The sequence below is a fragment of the Rhinatrema bivittatum genome, chromosome 5 (assembly GCF_901001135.1).
Source record: "Rhinatrema bivittatum chromosome 5, aRhiBiv1.1, whole genome shotgun sequence".
In the NCBI taxonomy this organism is placed as follows: domain Eukaryota; kingdom Metazoa; phylum Chordata; class Amphibia; order Gymnophiona; family Rhinatrematidae; genus Rhinatrema; species Rhinatrema bivittatum.
Window position 1 is genome coordinate 50,405,949 of NC_042619.1, and position 19,187 is coordinate 50,425,135.

General features: G+C 41.9%; 1 protein-coding gene across 8 annotated transcripts in view; it reads right to left on the minus strand.

Moving 5' to 3' along the window:
- Nucleotides 1–5,442: 5,442 nt before the first annotated feature.
- The window catches only part of SLC36A4 (solute carrier family 36 member 4), a 155,974-nt gene continuing 142,229 nt past the window's right edge, over nucleotides 5,443–19,187 (minus strand). For 7 of the 8 annotated variants that reach the window (XM_029602311.1, XM_029602312.1, XM_029602308.1 and 4 more), the window contains one exon: nucleotides 5,443–7,343. In XM_029602311.1, coding sequence (XP_029458171.1) covers nucleotides 7,027–7,343 — 317 coding nt within the window. In that variant the 3' untranslated portion in view covers nucleotides 5,443–7,026. The remainder of the gene's footprint in view (nucleotides 7,344–19,187) is intronic. The other variant, XR_003856846.1, reaches the window with a different exon arrangement.

Genomic DNA, 19,187 nt, shown 5'->3' on the forward strand with positions numbered 1-19,187 from the left:
CACTTCTAAATGTTATTCCCCCCCCCCCCCCCCAAAACAAAAATCATGTGAAAAGAGTTAACCTCTCAGGAAATGTCAGGCTAGAAGAAAAAAAAAATCTACAATGGTGTTTTTAAGAACTGCCCCTGCAGCAAGGTAATGTCCCCTCACTGATTTATGTTATTGATGCCTTGGACCAGACCATGATGAGAAAAGCTGTGAGGCCTGTAGATGGATGTCCCCATGTTGACAGCACTCCAGGGCTTTACACATGGAAGAACTGCTTAAATCTCTCCAGAGTCACAGTAGGTCTTCCTTCTGAAGTGCAGTGTTGTCTGCCTCCTCAGGTAAAAACTTGCACACCAGTTTATCTAAAACTCTCCCATCCACTCAAGCTATGGGATTGAGTTCAGTTGGCCACTCTCCATCAAAGCAGAAGCGGCCTCATTCCCTGGAGCCGGCCCTACATGCAGCAAAGGAACATAAGTATTCGAGCCACAGTGCATCAGAACTGGCACCATCAGACATAGCATAATTATGATAACAGAAAAAGACCAAATAGTGCATACAGTCTGCCCAGCAAGTTTCTTATGTAGTAACTGCCACCTCATGCAGATTAGCTCCAAGCCTTATGTTAAGGGTAGTAATATTAACAATCAAAACCAAGCAACTGTCAAACCCATAACAACATTTTTTATAAGGTGAGCGGCCTTCTTGATAATTCATACAATACTACTGCTCAATCATGCTTGCTTTAGGACTTGGCCATAGAAGCAATCCTGTTTTTTCCTTAATGTCTGTGTATCAACACTCTGGACCGTAAAAATCAGGTCCCCGCATTGACTGTAGTCTGAATCCAATTCCCCTTTTTTTTCCACCGCTGTTGAAGCAAAGAGCGATGCTGCAGTTGCATCAAAATTTATGTAAGCTAATTGGTTAAGGGTAGTAATCCCCATGCCTTCTGTTAAGGGTAATAGCTGCCATTTTATACTGGTTATCTCCATGCACAGTTTTCTTAATTTACAGGAATTTTAGGAATCCACAGTGTTTATCCCATGCCTTTTTTAATTCATTTGTTATTTTCATCTTCACCACTTCTTCTGGAAGGGCATTCCAGGCACCAACCACCCTCTCCGTGAAGAAGGATTTCTTGACATTGGTTCTGAGTTGTGGCTCCTGGAGTTTCATATTGAGACCCCTAGTTCTACTGTTTGCTTTTCAGTGGAAAAGGTTTGAGGAGCATGAATCATTAAAACATTTCAGATATTTGAAGATCTGTATTATATCTAATATGCACCTCCTCTTTTCCAGGGTATACATATTTAGATCCTTCAGCCTCTCCTCATAACTGTTATGATACAGATACCACAATGTTTTGGTCTCCCTTCTCTTGACTGCCTTCATCCTATCTCTATCCTTTTAGAGATGCAGTTTCAAGAACTGAAGACAGTACTCTAGTAAGGCCTCACCTGAACAAGGGCATTATCACCTCCTTTTTCTTACTTGACTATTCCTCTCCTCTCTCTCTCTGCAACCCATCATTCAGACTTTAGCTATCACCTTGTCACATGGCTTCACCACCTTCAGATCTCCAGACACTGTCACCCTGAGGTCCCTCTACCAGTCTGTCATATTAGTCTTTCACCCTCAAGATGCATGACTCTGCACTTCTTTACATTGAATTCCAGCTGCCAAGTCTTTGACCACTCTTCAAGCTTTCTTAAATCACTTTTAATTCTATCTACTCCTTCAGGCTTATCCACTTTGATACAGATCTTAGTATTATCCATAAATAGACAGACTTTACCTTCTATCCCTTCTGCAATCTCGCTCGCAAAGATATTGAACAGAACCGGTCTCAAAACAGATTCCTATGGCACTCCACTTAACACCATTATTTCTTCAAAGTAGGTTCAATTTTCCATTACACACTGTCTCCTCTCAGTCAACCAGTTTGTAGTCCACTCCATCACCTTGATTTCAAGTCACAAGCTTCTCATTTCATTCATGAGCCTCTGAAATCCAAGTAGATGACATTGAGTGCTCTTCCTTGATCCAATTCTCTAGTCATCCAATCAAAAAAAATCAATCAGATTTGTCTGACAGGATCTTCCCCTGGTGAATCCATGCTGCCTCTGGTCCAGCAATTCTCCCGACTGTAGATAGTTCACTATTTTCTCTTTCAACAGTGACTCCATTACTTTTCCCACCACCAAAGTGAGGCTAACTGGTCTGTAGTTACCAGCCTCTTCTCTGTTCCCATTCTTGTAAAGCGGGACCACCACCGCTGTCTCCAATCACTCGGAACCACTCCCATTTCTAAGGATCTATTGAACAGGTCACACAGCGGACCCGCCAGCACATCTCTGAGCTCCCTCAGTATCCTGGGATGAACTTCATCAGGCCCCATGGCTTTGTCCACTTTCAGTTTCTCCAGCTCTTCCCATACATTTTCTACTGTAAATGGAGTTACATCTACTCCACTCCCCTCCAGTTTCTTGTTAACTAGCGACGGTCCTTCTCCAGGGTCCTCTTTAGTGAACACAGAACTGAAGTATTCGTTTAATATTTCTGCTATTTCTTCATCTCTCTCTACACATTGATCCTTTCCACCTTTCAATTTCACTATACCACTTTGAACTTTTCTCTTTTCACTGATGTATCTGAAAAATGTTTTGTCACCTCTCTTTACCTTCTTGGCAATCCTCTCTTCTGCTTGACTTTTTACCGTCTTGATTAATTTCTTCGTCTCCCTCAGTTCTACCAGATATCCCTTTGGGATCTTTTATATTTCTTGAACGCTGTTCTTTTAGCCTTTATTTTGTCAGCCACCTCCTTTGAGAACCAGATAGGTTTCAGTTTTCTTTTGCTTTTCTTTACTTTTCTAACATATAGATTAGTTGCCTTGGTAATTGCTCCTTTTAGATTGGTCCACTGTTGATCCACATCTCTCTCATTCTCCCAGCCTTTTAGTTCTTCCTCCAGGTACTTCCCCATTTCATCAAAGTCCGTGTTTTTGAACTGCAAAACTTGGGTCTTTGTGCTTCTTTTCTGTATCCTTTTTGTGATATTAAACCATACCGTTTGATGATCACTGGTGCTGAGGTGGGCGCCCACCTGGACATCAGAGACATTATCTCCATTAGTGAGCACTAAGTCCAGTATAGCTCCTTCTCTCGTGGGTTCCATTACCATTTGTTTGAACAAAGCTACTTGCAGGGCATCCACTATTTCTCTACTATTATTAGATTCTGCAGATGGGATTCTCCAGTCTACATCTAGCATATTAAAGTCTCCAACGATCACCACTTCTCCCTTCTTTCCTAACTTTTGGATGTCTTCAACCAGATCTCTGTCCAGCTCTTCCTTTTGGTTTGGAGGCCTGTAAACCACTCCAATAAAAATGGATGCTTCATCTCTTTTTGGGTCGGCCCATAGTGCTTCTTCATTGCCCCATCTTCCTTGCAGCTCAGATGCTTGGATATTGTTTCTGACATAAAGAGCCACTCCTCCCCCTTTCCTGTCCTCTCTGTCTTTCCTTAACAAGTTATAGCCCGGTATTGCCGTATCCCAGTCATGAGATTCCGTGAACCACATCTCCGTGACCGCAACAACGTCCAAGTCTGCCTCTACCATTAGGGCTTGCAGATCTGGGATTTTATTGCCCAAACTACGAGCATTTGTGCTCATAGCTTTGCAGCTTTCTTCATTCAGGTTACTGCTGTTCCTGGACTCCTTTTGTGACCTCTTTAGTTGAGTTTTGTTATCCACTTTTCCCTTTGCATTTGTGCAAGGGAAAAGATTAGTGCCTCTGACATTCATCCATCACAGTGAGCTTTTTTCTTTGGTTTCTGATCTGGAATGGATTTCTTCTCTCTTTTCAGATAACACTTCAATCTTTTTTCTCAAGAACGTCTTCAGTATTTAATGCAGATAAGGCATTTTGTACTTGTTGCACTTGATACAGTGTGTGTCTCCGGATCACAGGTCTAATTCTACCAGAGCCCACTGTAATACTGTTTTTTGAGTTCCTTAATTAATACTAACTCTACTGACCTCCTTCAATACACAGGCTCTAAGTCCCTCTTCCTCCCATGTACACAAAAGCTCTTACTCCCCCAGATTCCCTCACCCCCACAGACTCCGAGGCAGGCACCCATTCATTTTCACACATAGAGACCCCAGGCAGGTTTTTATTCGCACACATCCACATATAGACTGACCCCCCAGCAGGCATCTATTCTCTCACACAGACAGATCCCCAGGCAGGCACTCATTCTGTCTCTCTCTCTCACACACCCAGACCCACAGGCAGGCATTCATTCTCTCACACATACACACAGACCTCCAGGCAGGCACCCATTCTCTCACACATACACACAGACCTCCAGGCAGGCACCCATTCTCTTTCTCATTCATATGCAGACAGATCCCTCAGGGAGGCACCCATTCTCTTTCTCATTCATATGCAGCCAGATCCCTCAGGCAGGCACCCATTCTCTTTTTCACTCATATGCAGACAGATCCTCAGGCAGGCACTCATTATCACACACCCATTCATACACATACACACACTGAAGGTAGGCTCCCTCTCTTTGTTTTGCCAGCAGCCTTGGAGCCTCTATTATTACTGCTGCTACTGTTACCACTGCCACGTGGCTGTTGGGGAGGAGCCGATCACTCATCACTGGTTCTGGCACTGAAGCCCCATGATATTAAAAATATGGCAGGACTAGCACTTCCTCCATGCTGTTTCGTGCATCATGAGATCAGTGTAGAGATAGTGCTACTCTCACGAGTTCTAATATCGCAGGCTTGCAGACAGGAAGGGTGTTCTTCTCTGCTCAGTCACTAGGATGAGGTCCACTGGAGGCTGCACAACCTCTCTCTCTGTTTTCTGGCCGCTGATGGGATTGTGTCCACCGGTGGCCACATGCACCTTCCCCCGTGGTATGACAATCACGGCCCCCTGGAAGCTTGCTTGCGGCCTCCTGGGGAGGGGGGAGGGGGAGCCCTCTCAGTTTGCACACCCCTACTGTAGGGAAATGCTTTTGGTTTGTTCAGTAAACACATGTTTGGAAAATGACAGAAATGAAAGAAAATATTTGTTTGTTTGTTTGTTTGTTTTTTTTAATACATTCATTTCCCAATGCTGGATGGATAAAATTTAAGTAATACTAACTCTACTGACCCCCCTTCTTTTCTACAATTTTCTAGCATTTGTGAACCAGTGCGCTTCTTTAATTAAAAATAATTACATATTCTTGATCCCTCTGAATTCATGGCCAAGTATTTAAAAGTAGTGTTATACAAATATTGTTGTTAGGAAAACATACCCCAAATACTGTATAAAACACTCAAATCTCTTAACTAAAATTACAGAAGCATTAACAATTTAGAAAATATGTTTGAGATAAGGAATTTGATTTTTAAAAATGTTATAGGAAATTCACCACAACCATGTATTATCATCTTACTTTAATTATATCTTACAGATTTCCCCCTCTCCCTGGCTAAATTCTGTCTGGGAACATTACAAACAGAGCCAGTACTGAAAGCATCCCAGGACATGGTTTCACTTCAGGCAGCACTGGTATTCATTCAGCCTGGATAAATTTACCCATGTAACTCTACTCATACAAATCTCTGTCTTATAGTTAACTTTATCCAAATAGCAGTAATTGTACCCAGATGAGTGCCACCAGATAAACTTATCAGGGTTACTTAACTGCTCAGCGGGTCTTTGAATATGGACCTCCATAAGGCCAATGTACTAAAGTGTACTAAGCTTGGACATTAATACAGAGTATACTGCACGTACTAATGGCCAATGCTAATGAAATGACATGCAAATGAGGCAGACTGTAAAGTATGCATATACTTTACTTATGGATGTCATCACAAAAAACTGAACACTTCTCTTTTGCATCGGTGCAAAAATGAGCTCATGTTCTTTTTTTGCCGTGCTAATAGATGATAAGCTGTTTTGCATCTCATTACTTCTGAATGTTTTTTGCTAATTAGAACACATTGAAAGAGTTTACATATGTAAACTAGATGACGTATATGAAAAATGCTGTTCACGTGTGCAAATGCTTGCAAAAATGTTAGTGCACTTGAGTACATGAACCCCTAAGTGTTACATTTTCAAAGGCCTGCAGATGCTATTTGCACTTATCCAAACATGAGCTTCATTTTTAACTTGCCTCTGTTGGCTGAGGTAGAGAGGGAAGGTGATACATCATGTGGCACCTACCATATAATAAAATATGAGTCTGTACTATACAAACTGTATTCCTACAGAACTTGTATGTTTACTGTTTATTTATTTAGCTCTAGTTGATCACATGCCCTACCCAACAAGCTCAGGGAGTTACAAATTTCACACCATAACATAAAACAAGGACAATACTTTTTAATCATCCCCATGGGTCATGTTCAATGTGCATTGCTTTAGACTACTTAACGCTCAGCTGGATTACAAGCTTTAATGTGAATTTTTCAATAGCACGCTCATTCAGAGAATTACTTTGCTAGGTGCCAAAAATTTCCTGTATCTGTAACTTATCCTAAATAAATATGCACCCAGATCCTAGCAACATTGTCAAGCCTCTGGAAGGGCTCTTATTCCTTTGTGTTTTTGTTACCAACACAAATCCTTTGCTTCCAGTTACTTAAACAATCTAATTTTTCAAAAAACATACTAATTTAGTATTTATGATAGCCTCTACTGCTGCTTTTTTAACAATTTCTTTTTTTTACATATTTTACACCGCCATATGCATAAAAATAAAAGGCTTTTCTTCCCAATGGAAGGATTAGATCCATGCCAGCAGTAAGGCATGGAGAGAGGGTTACTTCTCAAGATCAGGTTTCAGTGAGTTACAGTGGGATAAGAAGAACGGGAAAATGTCACAAAGTATATCTTATCTCTTCAGAGAAATAATTCCGAGCTATGAGCAGCTTATCCCAGAGTTTGTATACACCAGGCCTGTGGCAAAGTGAAATCCAAGCCAGCTTCTGAAGTTGAACACTGCTCATCTGCTGCTAGTTGAAATCAGATCCAATTCCCGAATATGTAACATTAAAACCTTCAGACAAACTTGCTGTAAAGTTTGCAAAAACAGCTGGGGATTCAGGATAAATGATCTCTTCAACAGTAACATATGTTCCAGTTACAAAGCCAACAATTCCAACTAGTGCTATAAAGATATCTTTAAGGATAATCCAGGGGCTAATATTGACTTTGTAAAATGTGATTATATCAACCAGGGGTGGTAAGATCAATGCCAAAGTACTACTGCTCACAGCTCCAACAAAGGAAATAACCAAGTCCAGTCGAGGGATCAAAATTGCAGTGGCACCTAAAAAAAACCCAAACAGAAAATTATTTTTAATCATGTTACATTATTTCTTGCAATTGTACATTATACCTCTGAAGTATTTAAATCTCTTTATCATATCACCCCTATCTTGCATCTCTTTTAGGCTATATATCTTTAGCTCTTTAAGGGGCCGATGAAATACAGTGCACTCGGCTGAGCGCACTGTTTAATCCGCTGTCAGATGCAGGCTAAATAGGCGCTAATCCAGCCCCTAATGCAATAGGGGGATTAGCGCCTATTTAATCCGACGCGGAGTGAATGAGTTAGCGCTCACCATATGCAAATGCATGTGAATGAGGCTATAACTCATTCACTCCAAATGCAAAAATGCATTCAGCTATTAACGCCTGCCTGGAGCAGAGGTTAATAGCTGAATGCACTGAAAAAAAAGTACAGAAAAACAAAAAAAAACCCCTGCTTTTCTGTACTTTTTTTAAAGTTAAAAAAAAAGAAAAAAAGCTCTGTCAGCCGCTTTGAAGACTGACGCCGATATGCTCAGCATCGGTTTTCATAACTGGCCGGCTGCAGTAATGAAAACAGACGCCGAGTTTATCGGCATCGGTGTTCATAACCGGCAGACTGCTGGTAACCGCGGGGGGCGCGTTAGCAAGGAAGCGCTAAAGTTGCGCTAGCGACCCTAGCGCCTCCTTCCTAGCATGAACCCCTAATTTGTTTATTGCATGGCGCCCCCCCCCTTGCGGGCGCCATGCATGAGCTAAGAAAGCAGGAGCTGAAAAGTCAGCGCCCGCTTTCTGCAAATTTTATTGCATTGGCCCCTAAGTCTGTCTCCATATACTTTACAAAGAAGTAGCCACTCTCTGAACTAACTCCATTCTGTTTATATCCTTTTGAAGGGGCAGTGTCCAGAACTGTACACGGTATTCCAAATGAGGTTTCACCAGGCACTTATACAGGGGCAATCACATCTCTTTTCTTCTACTGACCATTCATCCCCCCTGTGTACCTAAACATCTTTCTAGCTTCTGCTGTCAACTTATCCACTTGTTTGGCCACCTTGAGACCATCAGGTACAATAACTTACACATTCCACATTTGTTTCGTGTATGGAAGAATTTCACTCCGTAGTCTATACATCTCCCTTTGGGTTTTGCAGCACATGGCTCTCCATTTTTTAGCATTAAATATTAGCTACCAGACTCTAAGCCATTCCTCGATTTTTGCTATACCCCATCTCGTTTTTCCACACCTTCCTGGCTGTCTACACTATTGCAAATTTTAGTATCATCCACAAAAAGACAAACCTTTCCTAATATTCCTATTGCAATATTATTATCAAAAATGTTGAAAAGATCCTGTCCAAGGACTGATCCCTGCGCGTATGGTATAAAATAGGCTGTACACACGTACATGTGTGCACAATTTTATACAGACGCATGCATCTATGCGCAAATGATGCCTCTATCGTGTAAGTGGGGGGATTTTAGTAGACACTTGCACTTATGCAATTACCAGTTTTCCCAGGTAAACGATAGGACTTTCTAACCTCCCCTAGTTAATTAGCCGTTAGCCCTGACCCTTAAAGCCCCGCTGATTAGCCAAGTTTTTTTTTTTTGTTTTAGGACTTACACGCCATCCATAGCAGAAGTAAAGTTACGCGGTAGGGGACCCCAGCGCGCACTTATGCAGGTATTTACGTGGTTTCATTCATAAATCCTGGAATGCCTATGCCCTGCTCATTTTTCTGAAAATTGTGTGCATACGCGAGCGCCTTTTAAAATCCATGCAGCGTGAGCTGGCTCGGCTTCTGCAAGTATCTCCCGACTCTGGAGTGCGCCAGGCTTTTAAAGTTCACCCCCTAGTTTCTAACCCAGTCAATCATTTTAGGGCCCATACTAATGGCTCTCAATTTATATATAAGTTGCCTATTTGGAACTTTGTCAAAGGCCTTACTGAAATTAAAGTTCTAAACTGTGTTGTCTGTCTCTGGATATTTTATTTTGTTACACCATTTCTTCTCTGGCTGTATTTCAGGTCTTTCTCATTATCACTTTTGTTTTCTTGTACTTTTCATTCCTTTCTCCCACTTTGTTTTTTCTTGCTCCTTCATTTTCTCCTTTCTTTTCTTCCTATCTTTTTTTGTCCCTCCCAAAAGCTGCCTTTCATTCCATTTCAGTTTTGCTTCCTCTTTCCCATCTCCCTTTTCTTTCGCTTTTAATTTCTACTCTTCCTCCCTTCCAAGTTTACCTCCCTCCACTTTCTGTTTTTTTCTGATTCCTTAGTTTATCTACCTCTCTATCTCTCTCCCTTCTATCCTTCCCTTGCCAACTCTTTTTCTGCTGCCTGCTCACTCTTAATCATGTGCTGCCCGTAACTGCTCTTGCAAAAAGTGCAAGAATTAGAGCTAGCCTAGTGCATCAGTAGCATGGGATCTTCTTGGTGTTTGGGTACTTGCCAGGTTCTTGTGGCCTGGTTTGGCCTCCGTTGGGGAAAGGATGCTGGGCTTGATGGACTCTTGGTCTGATCCAGCACGGCAATTTCTTATGTTCTTATGGACTAGGAAACCCACTATGTGGACTGTAGTATGGCAGAAAGGGAATGGTGAATAAAACGGAAAATGTCATAATGCCTCTGTATCGCTCCATGGTGAGACCGCACCTTGAATACTGTGTACAATTCTGGTCGCCGCATCTCAAAAAAGATATAATTGCGATGGAGAAGGTACAGAGAAGGGCTACCAAAATGATAAGGGGAATGGAACAACTCCCCTATGAGGAAAGACTAAAGAGGTTAGGACTTTTCAGCTTGGAGAAGAGACGACTGAGGGGGGATATGATAGAGGTGTTTAAAATCATGAGAGGTCTAGAACGGGTAGATATGAATCGGTTATTTACTCTTTCGGATAGTAGAAGGACTAGGGGGCACTCCATGAAGTTAGCATGGGGCACATTTAAAACTAATCGGAAAAAGTTCTTTTTTACTCAACGCACAATTAAACTCTGGAATTTGTTGCCAGAGGATGTGGTTAGTGCAGTTAGTATAGCTCAGTTTAAAAAAGGATTGGATAAGTTCTTGGAGGAGAAGTACATTACCTGCTATTAAGTTCACCTAGGGGCGGATTTTAAATGCCCTGCGCGCCGGCGCACCTATTTTGCATAGGCCACTGGCACGCGCAGAGGCCCGGGACGCGCGTAAGTCCCGGGGCTTTCTAAAAGGGGCGTGTCGGGGGCGCGTCTAAAATGACGCGACATTTCGGGGGCGTGACGCCGGCCTGGGGGTATGGTCGAGGCCTCCGACCAGCCCCCGGGTCGGGTAATGGCGCGCGCAGATTTACGTCTGCTTTTAGCAGGCGTAAATCGTGGAACAAAGGTAAGGGGGGGTTTAGATAGGGCCGGGGGGTGGGTTAGGTAGGGGAAGGTGGGGGGAGGGCGAAGGAAAGTTCCCTCCGAGGCCGCTCCAAAATCGGAGCGGCCTCGGAGGGAACAGGCAGCGTGCGCTGGGCTCGGCGCGCGCAGGTTGCACAAATGTGCACCCCCTTGCACGCGCCGACCCCGGATTTTATAGGCTACGCGCGTATCTTATAAAATCCAGCGTACTTTTGTTTGCGCCTGCTGAGCGAACAAAAGTATGCGATCACGCAAATTTAGAAAATCTACCCCCTAGAGAATAGCCACTGCCATTAGCAATGGTAACATGGAATAGACTTAGTTTTTGGGTACTTGCCAGGTTCTTGTGGCCTGGATTGGCCACTGTTGGAAGCAGGATGCTGGGCTTGATGGACCCTTGGTCTGACTCAGTATGGCATTTTCTTATGTTCTTATGAAGTGTGTCATAAGCTGCAACTGTTGGGGGGGAAGGAGTCTGGGGAGAAGCACTATGAGTTTTGGCAGTTGAGTTAAGGAGTAGGTGGGGATCCATTTGCTATGATTCTATTGTAGTTATTAGAGTTACAGAATCATGCCAAATTGGGGGCCTTAACTATAGCCTTCCCATTCATTAATGTGAGGATGTCAATCTCATTTGTGAACAACCAGGGCAGATAATGCAGAGTTGCATTCTTGTAAAAGGTGTTCTCCAAGGACAGCAGGATGTCAGTCCTCAGACAAGGGTGACATCAACAGATGTACTCCAGCATAGAAGTTTGACTTCAAAACTTCCAGGCTATCCCTATATACAGCATGCTCCACGTGAGGCCACATCAATCTATAGTTTACCTTGGATTTTGGAGAACCAACTCGAAGGGGAGGCGAACGGGTTTTGTAAGGACTGACATTCTGCTATCCTTGGAGAACACCTATTACAAGTAAGCAACTCTGCTTTCTCTGAGGACAAGAAGGACAGCAGTCTTCACATATGGGAAATCACTAGGAACAGACTGACCCAAATGAAAAAAATTGGAATCCCAAAACAGTAATAATGGTGAGAAACTGTTTTTAGTGGCAATAGACATTCTTCTATTTTCTGAGGTCCACACATACACAGGGGGCAGCCTGGAACAAATAAAATGGGCCCAGGAGAGGCAGGGGGGGGGGGGGGGTGTCTCAAAGAGATACCTTAGTACAGATTGGCCAAATCTACTGGCAGCCCTGTTCAAGTAATAGTATAATGTGAATGTGTTGAGAGAACTCACATTGCCCCATTGGGACCTTTCTTAAGTGTTGCCATGGATCTGACACTATAAGCCTTGATGTGACCCACCAGATTCAGGCCTGTCTGGGTATAAGAGAAGGAGATGCAATCTGCTAGCCAATTAGAAAGGTGTCATTTAACAAAGGCAAGTCCAGGATTATTAGTGTCAAAAGAAACAAAAAGCTAAGTGGACAGATAGAAAGCCAAGGTTCTCTTGCAGTCCAAACTGTGTACCACTTGTTCACCTTTCTGGGCATGTGACTTGAAAAGAATGCTGGAAGGAAAATTGACTGGTTAAGTTGGAAGACCGACATTACCTTAGGCAGGACCTTATGATTTGTGCACAGAACTTCCCTATTGTAAAAAACCGTGGTATAAAGTGAATAAGTCACTAAAGCTTGGAGCTCACTGATTGTGGGCCAAAGTGACTGCCTCCAAAAATATGACTTTCCAAACTCAAAGGGAACTTTCATGAGACTTCAACATGGTATTGATCCAATTGATGAAACAGCAGGAGGCTTGATGGGAAGCATCAAGCAAAGCAAGCCCTGGCATGAAACGAATAACAAAGGCTGTACAGAGATGGGTGGTAAGCATTAATTGCACTGAGCTGAACCCTAACTGAGCTAGTCTTAAGCCCTGACTCAGAATGATATAGAAGGAAATCAAGACGTTTTTGTGTGGAGTAGGAGAAAGGAGGGCCGTTCCCTCACACCCAAAAGGCAAAACTCCTCCACTTCCTTGTCCAATCCTTCCTGGAAGGAATGGTCTGTCAAAAAGACAGAAATATTGTTTTTATCACAATATTCTCCACCTCCTTCTCATTTGTCCTTTGATGAACATGAGATTAAGATTTCCAACAAAGTGTGTGATTTGGGAGCTATATTAGATAGATCTCTTTCTTTCAAATCACAGATTAATTCAGTAGTTCACACTGCCTTTTATAAATTATGATTAATATGACAGATTGTATTTATCAGAAAATAATTTGTGAAGTGTAGTACATGCTAAGGTAATTTCAGTCATGGACTACTGTAATACACATTGCAGTTGACACAAAACATTGCTGTTCACCTAATTACAGGAGAAAAAAAATTGTAACCAGATTACTCCTGTGCCTCAGAGTCTTCATTGGCTTCCAATAGTTTGGAGAGTTACATTTAAAACCGCTTAACAGTATACAAAGTGATGAACAATTTAGCCCTTAAATGTTTTAAGCTCGCTTTTAAAGATTTACTGCCCTACCCGTACTTTAAGATCTTCCTCTCAGAATCCTTTAACCACTCCATCAGCGTGTAAGGTACATCTTCGCAAGAGCAGAAAGAGACTGTTTTATGCTGCAGGACCATGTATTTGGAACTCTTTACCAGAACCAGTTAAAAATACTGCAAACTTTGGAGCCATTCTGCAAGGTGTTAAAAGCCTACTTTTTTAAGTAAGCGTTTAAGGATTGTCAGAACTTAATATATAATCTATGATAAGGGAGAATGTATATTGATGATATGAGCTGTGTCTACCTGTTAATTATTGAATATGGTATGAATATCAAATATGGAATGAACAACAGAAATGGATTTTATGTCCTTGAACCCAGTTACTGCTTTTACTTTTTAAGAGGAATATTTTTAGTTAAGGATGCTTTTATGATGTGATATATCTTATATATGTTTTTAAAATTGTCTTATATGTTAATATTTTACTGTTTTTATGCCTCTTCATTTGTTTATGTCTACAATCAATGTATGTTTACTTGCAATCCATTTAGCATTTAAGATAAGCTTACTATAAATTTATAAATAAATAAATACGCCAGAAGGGTCACCACTCAGGACAGGGTCTAGGTGTCACTGTGCACAGTACATTGAAATCATCAGCTAAATGTGCAGCAGCGGTCAAAAAAGCAACCAATGGGGCTCATTCACTAAGCCGTGTTAGGCCACTTTACCACGTGAAAAATGCTTTGTGAGATATTTCAAACACCACAGCATATTTAAATGAGCTCCTTAGCATGGATATGGCTTGCTGAAAAAATTGCAAGCCACATTATTTGATTGGAAGTTAGCTACAACTCTTGAATGAATGACTTCCAAAGTTATGAATTATTAGGGCAGAATTGAGGATAAAATGCAACCCCACCTAGAGTATTGTTTGCAATTCTGGTTACTGCAACTTGAAAAAGATACAGCTAAAATAGAAAAACTACAGAGAAGGGCAACAAAATGATAAAGGGGATGGAATGGCTTCCCTATGAGGAAAGGCTGAAGAAGTTTCAGTTTGGAGAAGAGACAGATTAGGGGACATATGATAGAAGTCTATAGATTCATGAGTGGAGTTGAATGGATAAATGCAAATCAGTTGTCTATGCTTTCAAATAATAAAGAGGTCCATAGCATTTAACTAAATAACTCACTAGTTATCTGGCTAAATGCTGACTTTTGATATTTTGGGCACTTATTCGGTTATACTTTACCTGGCTATCTCATTATCCGGCTAAAGTTTTGCCAGGTAATATGGGGCACTCTTGGAGCAATTCTGAAAGGAGTTAATTTAGCAAGATAAGTTATTCAGCTAACTCTGATCATTCAGCTAACTATGTCCTAAAGTTAGCCAGAGAAACTTATCCAGCTATCTTTAAGATAACAGTCTATATTCAATAGTGTGGCTGCACCACTGAATATCCCTCTGAAGTTAGCCAGATATGTTTATCTGGTTGACTCTGAAATCTGGCCAGTGACTGAATGCAGACTTCAAAAAGACTAGGGGATGCTCCAGGAAATTTCTAAATAGAACATTTAAAATAAATCGGAAAAAATATTTCTTCACTCAGACAATCAAGCTCTGGAATATACTGATAGAAGATGTGGTAAAGGCAGTTAACAGAATAAGGTTTAAAAAAGGTTTGGACAAGTTCTTGAAGGAAAATTCCATATACTATTATTAACCAGGTAGACCGGGAAATCCACTGTTTATCTCTAGGATAAGCAGCATGGAATCTTCCTACCAGGTACTTGTGACCTGGATTGGTCACTTCTGGAAACAGGATACTGGGTTTGATTGACCCTTGGTTTGATCCAGCATGGTGGTTCTTATGAGAATCATCCTCAGGAAGATCCAGGCATTGAGCTACCTTCTCAACATCCAGGCTGTGAGGGCCAGGGACCCGATGTTGGGATAGTGCAAAAGCCTCCAGATCTTCAGTGATGAGAAGTAGGAAATTCCCTACCATCTTGTTTCCTGATGGACATCTGCCACAAGAGTATAAACTAAATCTGTCTCAGCCAATAGGTTTGTAGGTCATATTATATCCAAATATATTTAGCTGAAATTGTTTGCATCCCAGCCAATAAACAATCTGAATTCACTAGGCACAGAATCATATTGCATCTTTTTCATTTCTAGTATTGTTACAATGAATGGCAGTTACATGTGAGACATGGCTTAAACTAATTAGGCAATAGCTACCAAACCTTCTGGATGTGGAAAATTCCTATGTCTCCATGATCAGAATCAGGACTAATCCACATTTTTAACACTTGCATTGCAAAACTAACTGCTCAGGATAAAATTAATACCAATTGTTCCATGTAACTGTTACTCTTTATTACTTAACTACACTGTTCCATGTAAATCGATATGATGTGCAAATGGTTATCGGTATATAAAAACCTTTAAATAAATAAATAAATAAATAAATAAATACTAGCTCAGGTCTTACACATACAGCCAGGGTCTGACAATCTCTCAGCGGCAGTCCGGCTCTCCAGACCAGGCCCGTTCTCTCTGGGGAAACGTTTCTGGTCTATGATGAGGAACCCGGGAAGGCAAAGGGCTTTCTGCAAAGAATGACTAGCCAACCAAGCTTTGCAAGTTAAAAAGACTTTAGAGGCTAGTCTGGCTTGAAACACATGCACACAGACATGGACCACAAGGAGCATACAAACGTGGCATTCAGGAATCTTATCACAGCACAAAGGGCTTAAAGAAAAAGTCCAGAAGGAAAAACCCTGTCCTTTTCTAGGTTCCCTCTTCTTCCTCTTATTTCCTTTGACCTTAGATTGTTATGGATCCCAAGTCATATGTGAATTCCCATCATCTTCCAAAAGTGAGCTTTGATTGGATAAGCAACAGTCCATGGTACATCATTGGTGGGTTATTAAAAGCTGATTTTTCTCCTTAGCAGCAAATATACTTGACAGTGGACATGCTGAGAGACACAGCCTATCAGAAAATCCTACTTAACTGGATTTAATGTCTGTGAAGGATATTGAAATCTCAACAAGTTTATATTAAGATAGCCATGTCAGTTAGTTTACACAATGTCCTGTTTATGGAACAAAAGCAGTTCTTTGTCCCATACACTGCTGTAGCATCCATCTTTCATTGGGAACCATTTTTCTTTGGTTCATTGATGCACACAGCTCCTTTAAGGGTGACCTGGGCTAGGTCTTAGAGGGAGCTTTGAGAATCATAGCTCCCCAGTCTCTTCTGAGTTTCAATAAGGTCTTTGCCACTAGAGAATTGGAAAATAAGCATATAGTAGACCCTGACTCCAAAGGGCAAAGGCATCTGAGGCTAGTTTGCCTTCTGGAGCAGAAAAGTGGAATACAAACAGATCTACCACAAGTGTGCCCCAATTATACATTATCTGGTTTGCTACCAGTCTGTCCAGGAACATTTGTGAGGTTCTAGGACCCTACTTAGTCTGTCTGCCAGGACATTTTCCTTAACCGCCCAGTATGTAGCTTTGAGGACCATTCCCTGAGAAATGGCCTAGTCTCACATCTGGACAGTCTCTTGCCACAGAAAGGACAATCTGTTCCCTTCCTGCTTGTTGATGTAAAAGAACATTACTTCAGAGCATACAGTACCACACTTAGCTCTAGAAAGTTTATCTGATGAAGCTTTTCTTAAGCAGTCCAAAGGCCCTGGGGGCAAATTCTTTTTACATGGGTTCTCTCCTGCCCATATTAAAAGTATCATTGGCTAGGAGAATTCACTTGTTAAGATGTCAATGAATGAGCCATCAGAATACAGAGTCATTCAAAGGCTGAGTGATGCAGATGTTGTCACGAAAATCTTGAGTGGCTTGATTCCACTGTGATCTGAAGATCCATGGGCATTTCTCATGTAAAGATGTGCCAAGGGAGTAATATGGACTAATGATGACATGAGGCCCAATAACCTCAACATAGCCCATACTAATGCCTGCTGAGTAGTTCATATCCTCTCCACTACGGATATCAATAAGGTAATCCTCTCCTGTGGAAAGAAGGCTCTCACCTGAGTCATGTCTAGCAGCACTCCTATAAATTCCATCTGAGATGATGGGCTCAAGTAGGACTTGGGGTAGATGATGAGGAACCCAAGCAGCTCTATCACCCAGATAGTTTTACTCATTGATTCTATAGCACCACCTTGAGTCAAGCTCTTGATCATCCAGTTGTCCAACTAGGGAAACACATGCACCCTCAATCTGCACAGATGCGCCACCACCACCTCAAGATATTTTGCAGATATACATGGTGCCGATGCCAGCCTGAATGGTAATATGCAATGTTTACATTGATTTTAATTTAGCTCACGTCTTTTCATTGGTACAGTAGCTATTTGCCTGTCCCCAGAGGTTGTTTCCCTATCACAAATCTGAGATATGTCCTGTGACCTGGAAATATCTTTATGTGGGTGTAAGCATCCTTCTGAATTAGGAAGCACAGTCATACTTTTCCAGAAATTGAATCAGCACGGCTAGGGAAACAATCTGGAACCATTCCCTCATCAGGTATTTGTTCAAAGCTCTTAGGTCTAGGATGGAATGCAGACTACCTGTTTTATTTGGAATCATGAAGTAATTGGAGAAAAATTACCACCCTCTTTCCTCTGGTGGGATCTACTACACTGGTCTCTAAAAGTGAGGAGAGCTCCTTTTTTTTAGGAATCCCTGATGCCAAGACTCCAACCAAGTGGATTTCAATGGATAATTTGACGATACACTCAACAGATGTTAACTTTGAACTATGCTGAGGATCCAAGAATCTGAAGTTATTCAAGGCCAATGGTTTATGTAAAACCTTAGCCTCCTTCTAACAGGAGGGATCTCAGTCAAATCCCCGTCCAAGGTTTTGGCTGGGATGCTGGCTATGGTTTTGGAGCCCCTCTGCTGCCTAAGATGAATGCAAGAGCCATGTTGCTGATGGGATCGATGGGATGGAGGAAAATGTTTCCTTGGCAGATAGAAATGTCTCTGTGGCACTCACACAGATACCTCTTGGTTGAGGAGGGTGGGTCTAGCATGGCAGTGAAGAGGGTAAGAAGCATTCACACCGTGGTCTTTAATCTCAAGTTAACTATTAATTTGCTCTTATCTCCAAGAGATTCTCCCCACTGCAAAGCAAGTCAGTGAGTCTTTCCTGGACATCCTGCCATAGGTCTGAGGCCCACAGGCAGGAGCATCTGCAAGCGCTAATACCCATTGCAGAAACACTCTATGCCATTTCAAAAATGTCAAAGGTTGACCAGACCATGTGATTTCCGCATTCCATATCCTTGTCTACCAATGACTCCAAGGTATCATATTGCTTTTGAAGAACCTGCTCTGCCATTTCATTCATGCTCTTCAGTATGACTCACATATACTGGCTCACGACGCTATGCACATATTGAACATAGTCCCCTGAAAAGCCTGTCAAGCAAGACCAGAGTATGTGAATCCCTCCCCAGGGGCACCAAGGAATGGGTTCTAGACCTCGTGGCCTTTTTGAAAGCAGATTAAACCGCCACGGTTGGTGAGACAGCTATTGCTTCTTGAATCTGTGAACTTTGTGGATGATATATTGCGTCCATTTTCTTATTAACAGAAGCCACATTCTCAGCCATACCAGCTCAAGAATTTCATGGATGTGCAAAGCCACAATATCTTTGGAGGTTCTACAAACTGGAGGATGTCTAGCATCTTTGCCCTGGACTCTTCCTCCTTTTACAATGTAAGTGGCATGGCCTCCATCATTCTCTTCACAAAATAAGCAAATGGGAGATCTTCTCCTGTCCTGTGGAGGAGAGGGGCTCAAGAGGAGACCTGTAGAACCCACGTTATTAGAGAAGTCTTCAGAACCATAACTGTATCCCTAGGAGTATGGACCTGGACATCACACGGCTAACAGACAAGGCCTCAGATGGGACAGCATTTGTCTACTAGGATCTAAATACCTAAAGTATCTGAATGTAATCCACTTTGAAGTG